General features: G+C 34.9%; 1 protein-coding gene across 2 annotated transcripts in view; it reads left to right on the forward strand.

The window, feature by feature from the left end:
* Window positions 1-8,660, forward strand: part of LOC128669424 (protein sax-3-like) — a 48,538-nt gene extending 39,878 nt beyond the window's left edge. For both annotated transcript variants that reach the window (XM_053744251.2, XM_053744250.2), the window contains exons 4-11: window positions 39-192; window positions 1,179-1,309; window positions 1,500-1,772; window positions 1,953-3,269; window positions 3,354-3,687; window positions 3,876-4,048; window positions 4,619-4,965; window positions 5,547-8,660. In XM_053744251.2, coding sequence (XP_053600226.1) covers window positions 39-192; window positions 1,179-1,309; window positions 1,500-1,772; window positions 1,953-3,269; window positions 3,354-3,687; window positions 3,876-4,048; window positions 4,619-4,965; window positions 5,547-6,134 — 3,317 coding nt within the window. In that variant the 3' untranslated portion in view covers window positions 6,135-8,660. The remainder of the gene's footprint in view (window positions 1-38; window positions 193-1,178; window positions 1,310-1,499; window positions 1,773-1,952; window positions 3,270-3,353; window positions 3,688-3,875; window positions 4,049-4,618; window positions 4,966-5,546) is intronic.
* Window positions 8,661-9,149: the final 489 nt, after the last annotated feature.

The following is a 9,149-nucleotide window of genomic DNA, read 5'->3' on the forward strand; positions in this document are numbered from 1 at the left end:
GTCGGTTGGATCTTTTTAATAAAATGACATATTTGTAGTGCTCCGTGAAGAGTTCAGACTAGAGCCGGCATCCACTCAGACCGCACAAGGCGAGACCATCATTCTGGAATGTTCACCACCAAGAGGTGCTCCTGAACCTAATGTCTATTGGAAGAAAAATGGCCAAGTTCTTCATTTTGATGGTGATGCAAGGTAAGTTCTTCAAATATTAATTTATTATTAAACGAAACTTATTGTTCAAAAACTTGATATTCGATAAATCTTCATTATTTACAAGTTACTGTTTTTTATTTTATGGTTTCAGACAAACTTATTTAACTTTGTCTTCTGCTAAATATAACGACATATTTCACTTTTTTTACTATTTTAAAACCGATACATCAACGAGGTCTAACGTACAAGTAGTAAGAGTGAAGGATCCAAATTCACGGGAACCGTTTAAGAGTGGACCCTCTCATGAAAGTGGGGGTAGGAAATATGATAGTCTTGTGAGAGAGCACCGTTTGATATTGAATACCTCATGCATCGCGTCTAAATCGCTGTTGTTTCGTAACCAATCAACATAGTAATAAACGCAAATTAATGGTAATACCGCAAAGTTTTACTGTTCACACAACTTTGACTTCGAGGTTTAATTTTGTTTTTCGTTGAGAGATGAAATAAACTGATATAAACGTAATTTATTTGATTTTGTGTCGAACATTGAAATATGATGAAACAAAGTTAATAAATCGTAGTACATATTTTGACTTTGACTTTGACATTGTGATAATACAAATAGATTCCCAAAATCAATTCAAACAACAAAATTGAATTTCAGTTAAAAGTTATATTGGCAATTTATTTCACTTCGTTGTCTATGAATTTTTATGAGATCCGAGTTGCATCTTGAGGGAGCATGTCGTTACGTATGGTGAAGCATAAAAATAATTAACAGTCATGGGGAGGGTACATCAAAGTTATAAAAGAGAGGGGATTTTTGAAGAGCTCAACAAGCAATCAAGTAAAAATCTCAATAGTTCTGACTCACCGTTCCCTATATTAAATGTTAATTTCCTATAGAATTATTCCGCCCCACATTTGAATTACTTTGTTACGAAGTAATGAGATGTAGTCATAATTTTGTTTGCTTTTGTTGTTTAGTATACGATTTTATTGAATTTTGGTTATTGTTGCAGAATGCATCTAGTAGACGGCGGAAGTCTCGTAATACAAGATGCGAGGCAAACCGACGCTGGACGATACCAATGCATCGCAAGGAATGCAGCGGGTACAAGGGAATCTGCAGTCGCTACGCTCAAAATACACAGTAAGTTCCATCCTCCACAAGAATGCTTTCTCCACTGTGAATTTCCACTTCAATTATTTGACAGAGATTTGTCGTGCACCATTCATATTTGAACGTTGAATTCTGTTAATTTCTGTAATTTGACGCTGAAATATAAGGGACGGCTTTTGTCGCCGTTGAGTAATACTGAGAGAAATTTCTCACTGTGCAGTTAAGCCGTACTTAATCACGGGTCCTGAGGATGTGGTGGCGCAGACTGGCGGCAGCGTGACGTTCCAATGTCGGGTGGGTGGGGACCCCCTGCCCGACGTGCTGTGGCGACGGACTGCTGGAGGTGGAAACATGCCTCTCGGTCGTGTCAAAGTCCTCGATGATAGAAGTCTGAGACTCGACAATATCATTTTGGGCGACGAGGGCGAATATACCTGTGAAGCCGAAAATTCCGTTGGTGCTGTTAGTGCTAGTGGATACCTAACTGTATACGGTGAGATTTCTTTTAAATAAGTACGTGAATTACTCTACTACCTACTACCAAACAAAATTAATTTGGTATCTACTATCTACGTTTTAATAAATAATATCTTCCTCGCTGAATGAAAAAGTTGAATGTTTTCAAATAGCATTTTAATTTTAATCAGTACTAAAATTTTATTTTATTTTTTAGATCCACCAACAATAAAATTAAGGCCTAATTCAGTTATTGCCGAAAGCGGTTCAGTGGCAACTTTTACGTGCATAGCTACAGGCAGGCCAGAGCCAACCATGTTTTGGAGTTTAGAGGGAAATAGGACCATTATATTCCCTGGCACAACACGAGGCAAATATCATGCGTCAGAAGTATCAGACGGAGTTACGATACTCACTATCAACGATACCAATAAAAATGATAGCGGACATTCGATAGTTTGTTCTGCGGTAAACTTTGCCGGCAGTTCGTTTGTGAGAGGGAAACTAAGCGTGACGTCAGACGATGACCGCCCACCACCAATCATAACAAATGGACCCTCTAACCAAACGTTACCTATAAAATCGATGGCTGTTTTCCCCTGCACAGCGGTCGGCACACCTGAACCAATCATTGCTTGGTATTTCGAAGGGGAAGCAGTTATACAAAATCACAGAAGGAATGTCTCTAATGATGGGACCCTAATATTGAAGGATTTAGATAAAACAGATAGCGGCACGTACACTTGCGTCGCTTCATCTGAACACGGAAAGTATGTTTGGAGCGGTGTCTTACTTGTAGACAGTCCAATAAACCCCAACATACACTTTTTCCGTGCGGCCGACGTGTCAGCATTACCCGGTCCGCCTACAAAGCCTCAAATTTACAATGTCACAGACAATAGCGTAACAATAAGTTGGAATCAGAACAATAAAATTGGATCATCTTCCATTTTAGGATATCAAGTAGAAGTATTTTCTAGAGAAACTTTATTGGGAAACAATACGCCGAGAAACTCTCGAGGTTGGGTACCTATCGCAAAGAGAGTACATCAAACACATTATACAGCTAAGTCGCTTATACCTGGAGTAACTTACATGTTTATAGTTCGAGCTGAAAACTCGCACGGGTTGTCTGCTCCGAGCCCAGTCTCTGACTCGGCTACTGTCGGCGAAGACGCAAACTCTTTGTGGCAAAGCGGAGTGTACGCCAACAATACGGAATACCGAAATAACATTTTGACTGATAACATAGTCGAGTTAATTGAAGCTACCCCAATTGATGCAAGAACAATAAAGCTCATGTGGGAAATACTGAACTTCTATCACTTGGAGGGATTATTCATATATTTCAGACCCCTAGACAATATCACTACTGAATACGAGATGAAAACTATTCTGCATTCCAACGACGTATCTGGATATGAAATTACTTCTTTGAGAAAATATACAAAATACGAGTTTTTCCTTATCCCTTTTTATAAGAGATTTGAGGGAAAGCCTTCCAATTCTAGGGCGGCTCAAACATTGGATGATGGTAAATATGATCTTAATAAAAATCAAACACTTTCAATATCTTATCTATAACAGATTGAGTAAGTAATATTTTACTTTCTTTCAGCCCCAGATGGTCCTCCAATCAATATTGAACTATTTATTTTGAACACGACGACTGTACATTTGAAATGGTCGCCGCCAGAGTCGCATTTACAAAATGGTGCAATAACAGGGTACAATGTGATTGTCAACTGGTTGGACATTCCTGCTAACAAATCTATGGTCGCAATAAACACTACTGTGCACCAAGCCACGAGCCTTATTATGACCAATTTGACTTCGGGAGTGAGTTATTCTGTGCAAATTGCCGCTCAAACCATAGTGGGACTTGGTCCGTATAGTCAAAAAGTGTATTTAAATATCGATTCTCGTTCCGTCGGACTGGATCCACTGTCCAGGTAAACTTTATGCATAATTTACAATTTATATATTACAAAGACAATTTGTGATCGACATCATTCGTCTTAAATATTAGGATTTAACATAAAAAAATATTATGGTTTAAAAAACAGAGAATGTAAAAAATAAAGGTAGACATTTGTACTTATACCAATATACAGCATCGTGAACATTCAATTTGTTTCAGATATCCCATGAACGGTGACGTATCCATAGTCGCTGGGGATTTCGTGATGGAAACATGGTTTTACTTTTTGATTGGAGCTATCGTGTTGTTCAAAATAATTGTGATTGGCGGCATAATTTACATTCGGAAAAACAATATTTTCGCTAAGAAATCTGCGCTCCCTAATATTTATGGTAAGAAAATTTGGTCACACTGCTCATTTGAAAATTAATGTCATCTTGTTGCGTTCGTCGAATAGATGGGGTGATTCGAAAATAAACAGTTATTTAGCTTATCTCGAAACGATTACATTTTTTTCGTGGAATCGGCATCAGAATTTCAAAATTAAAAACATTCCTCGGGTGTCGTGGGGTGGCACGGGCGTCGAGCGTTTGTTTGATGGAGGCTTTGCCTTGCCGAGGAGGGGCGCTAGATTACTTTCGAGTTGAAAGGTAGCACGAGCCCTCTCTGCTGAGCGCACTGGATCTCTTTCACTTTGCATTCACGTTCGGGTACAAAGGAATGATACAAATCCGAGAAATAAAGACCCAGTAAATGTAAATGTTTTCTATTTTGTTTTCCCGAGGCGATTCGTTTGTTGACTCACCCAGTTACCTTTAAGCCAATTTTCTTCGGTTTGTTTGCACTGTTGCGCGTTTACATCTTTAAGCTTTCGGTAAACGAGATGATTTGCATAAGAATTATGGAATTGATACAATTAAGTATTGACTTTGAGGAATTTTTATATTATTGTTGACTTTCAGATTCAAATGGCACGAGTTTAGTCACACAAATGAACATAAAAGCGGCGGTGTCTTTGTCACATCCGTTAAGTAGTTGTTACAATAAGAACACAGTGACTAAAACTGAGTCATTATTGTGGATGGAGAATCAACCAGGACTGTGTATGTCTGGTAACCAACCGAATCATAGCAAAGAGAAAGTTAACTCTGAATACGATAAAGTGACTCAACAATTGCCGGAATATGCAGAAGTGACGTCAGCTAGGGCCAATCCAAATGACTGGAATACTAGCAAAACTGCGAATTCTCCAGCAGCGTATGCGTCGGTCACTCTTGTTGCGAATACCAGGCAGTGTGTCAGTTCATTGGTATGTACATTAAAACTACCTAGTTATGTTGTTAACTAGATTCTGTTAATTTCTCTGCGAAAGCGAAAAATAGATGATTTTCATACAAACTACCCCCATTATATTTATTTGCGAAAAAAGTAGCCTGTTTGGACAGGTTTCCTTAATTAAAACACACACCAAATACCAAATTACCTTAAAACCGGTCCAACGGTTTAGCCGTGAAAACGAACCGACAGACTTTCGTTTATAATATTAGTATGGAAAAATAGAATAAATATTTAGATCAAACATTACAGAAAATTATTTATAGAAATTAAGTAGAAATATGGAAGGCACTATTGATTATGAATGTATGATGTGATTTCCATCTAGCTTTACTTGCCCCATTGCATAGTAAATCACAATCCGCTTTACTAACATAATTTTAAGTGAAATTGTTATTAACATTTATGATCTAAGCTATCTGAATACACAGTTATTATTATTATTTAGTACTGTACCACTGAAAGTTTGGTCATAAACCTACATATCCCCATAATAATATAACATAATCATACTGATAGATTAGCCTATATATATACTTTTTATATTGTTCATAGGGTTGGTTTCCACCTGGAGGAAAGAATGTTGATAACTTTGACAATCGATATGCACCAGATGAAGAATTATATCCAGCTAGCAATGGTGGATATTACAATCGCAACGTCTACAGTGAAAAGTATTTCCAAGGACATCCAAACGTTCTGAAATTCTACGACTTGCCGTCTTTAGATAAGACACAAAAGGTTCAATTAAGATACAACCAGAGTCTAGACGAAAGAAAAGGAGAGAAAACGAAGACAGAGGTTACTCAGTCGCTAATAGGACGAACTTACGGGGTCAATTCGAGGAAAAATTCTGAAACTGAAACAACCTACAGAGCATTTGGCGAAGACGAGTCTGATGATGAAACTTACGCAGAAGATGGTGGATATGATGAGCTGCAAGCCATGCAGCCGCAGAGACAACGATCTCAGCATCAATATGAGAGGCCTAACTTTGATATTGATGGGTCGAGGACGATATCTCGACTGACATCATTTAGACATGGCCAGGGGAGTCTTGGAGCGCCGCCGTCTCAGCTATCCTTAGCCCCGACACACCCACCCCCTGCCCCTCACACGAGAGCTGACTCCATAACACGGTAGTATCACGCTTTGCCGGTTTTCGGCGACCTGTGCCAAACGGACGTATAGACCGAAGTTTTCCTAAATTAGTGTAGTGATGTCACAAAGTAAGATCGCAGTTCTTCCTCACGTTGTACAGATCGTTGTGTAAAGAATTTTGTGGTCAGTGCGATGTTTTGTTACTTTTACATTTTTCAAGACTGAAGCCTATGTGAATGAACTGAGTGAACAAAAATAGGCCTAATAGCCGCGGTCTAAGTGTAGCACAATACAATCGATTGATATCTATATTTAATATATTTTCTTTTAATTTTTAACTTTTGTAACTAGTCTTTGTAAAGCTATATTTCGAGTACTGAATTAATTCGACAAACTAGAATGTCAAAAATTGTTGAACACTTTCATAATGTCATTCTGCAAATTTTAAATTGTGGACATGTGACATTTCTTATTTTGCTCTTTTAATTAGGTACCTTTTGTAAATAATGTAAATAGTAGTTATGTATGACCCTAATGTTTAAAATCTTATTGGGAACGATATTATCAATTCTGATAGATGTTTATAATGTTATTATTGGATTTGATAGAATTCAATTGATATGTCCGTCTTAATATCAATAAACGAATTTGTAATCGTTATATCATTAGGTTAAGGAAGCGAATAAAAAAAACCTAGAAACAAATTAACGCTTGGCAATAAATTAAAAATACTTACATCTTAAAAATTAATGTAAATAGGTCAAAACAGTTGTGGTATTTTTTTTAATATCTTTTAAATGGATTATAAGAAATGATAGTAAAATCAATAAGAATTTTAAATACAAATGAAATAGTTCAACCGAATTAAAATATTTTCATTTCGTTGAACTATTCTAAATAATTTCTTATATTCTAATTTAGAAGGTTAACATCACTTTTAACTTATTGGTATAAATTATTTTATTTAAGTAGTAACAAAAACTTAAAATATTTGATTGTGTTATTTGATTAGATTAAAATTAGTATTATTTTACGTGCCATAGAATCTCTAGTTAATGATAATACACATAGATTGGAGTTGTGAGTAAAATTCAGAGAAAGCTTTTACGAAAAATGAAGTTATAATCTACGTAATATAATGTGATATGAGTTTATATAGCCACTTGTTATTATGAATAAATAGCACGACTTGTATTATTGCATATCATCTGTACTAGGCATCTAATAGTTAAACATGTTATAAAATGGGCGATAACATATATAATATTTACTTACTGTAGTATATTCATAATATGATATTAAATGCAGAAATAATACTAAACGATTGTTCTAATAAGTTGTTTAAAAACATATTTAGCAGGTCTATAACTAATATACATTCCTGCTTAATTATTATTATTTTTATATTATGTGTATTTTTTTTATTCAAATGTCACTTAATTGTCACATATATAAATTATTTTGTGATTCTCCGAATTGATTATGTATATGTGGTCGCCCAAATCATTATTTTGTAAATATGTAATAAAAGTTGATTGCCTTTTATACTTCGATATATATATCTTGACTTTGAATATTTATTTTCAAACTTGGATACCTTGCTTGGTTTTTAGAAAAAACGTGCCATAGATATTAGCTACTAGGAAGGCCGAATAATCTCTAGTTCCTATTTTCGCACTTCTGGCTAAATTATGGACGTATTAAAATCGCACGGAAAGTTATTGACAATACTTAAAAAATGACAGTCTAAGTAGTAGAATAGTTATTTAAACTTTGTATGTATGTGATAAAGAAAGTAAACAGTCAACAGCACCTCAACCTATCCAATATCTTTGACCTGTATTACCACCACACAGAGTTGTAAAGCACACATGAATAAGTTGGAAAGCGGAACCTAGGATCGACGCTCAATGGCTGATGAAGGAATCGGGAAAACGCTCAAATGAGAAAAATAAATTTATTGCGGTTGACTGTACAATAAAATAAAGAACTAAATTAAAATTATTGACAAAGCGTGCGTTTTAATACATCTTGAATGCTTCGTAGAACACGTATTGACAGTGTTCACAACTATGTATTAAATGTCTGAAACTATTGTTTATACGCAGAATTGTTAAACATTTCACTAATCTTATAGGAATTTATAACCTAAATAAGGTTTTGTGTCGCTAACCGCCTGCTTAGTTGCAAATTACAGTATAAAATGTAGCAAGGTGTCTTAACATTTTTTTATAAATTCAAATCATGCAAAGAACTGATAAAATGTGAATGTTTGTGATTGTGGCAATTTTTTATTTCTTAATAAACTCTTTTAGAATTTATATTCTAAAATATAAGTTTTAATTTAATGCCATCTACCATATTATATGTAGCAAGTTTTGGTAATTAACTACATATATATATTTAAAAAAATAGTTTCGCCACAATACTAAACAATCATTTAAACCCTATTTTTGTGTACGTGTTGAACCACTCATGAAAATAGAATATTCGAGATAATATACAAAAATCTTTAATCGGATTCTAATTTTTGTATTTATTCTTTGAAACCTATTTTTAATAAAATAATTTGAATTACTAATATGCTAGTTTTTCATTTCAATTTACCAACATGATTCTTCTTCAAAAAGATATTCAAGAAGATAAATATATGTACATACATGTATAGAGCAATGGTCACGTTTATTTGATGCTCCACAAATATAGAATTACCTATTTGCTATGTGAAAAAAATATTGAATTATCTAAAGTAGGTATTTTCCGAGATATAACAAAAACCTTATGACATCATTAATAGGAAAATCGACTCTCCCTTATAGTTTTATCGCTTACAAATTAACTCAGAAATATACACTCAATGTGAATGAAAAGTAGCAAATTGTGTTAATGGTAAATATTCTATCGTATTATTGTATATTTTTGACAATTCACGGATCCTGTCTGGTCTATACGAAAACATTGCTTGCTTAATAAATTGACCAACAAATAGTCCAAACCACTGGGCACGACGATTGCTTCGAACATAATAATTACCATTCGACTAACCACACAAAAGTA

This window comes from Plodia interpunctella, chromosome 4, assembly GCF_027563975.2.
Source record: "Plodia interpunctella isolate USDA-ARS_2022_Savannah chromosome 4, ilPloInte3.2, whole genome shotgun sequence".
NCBI classification, from domain to species: Eukaryota; Metazoa; Arthropoda; class Insecta; order Lepidoptera; family Pyralidae; genus Plodia; species Plodia interpunctella.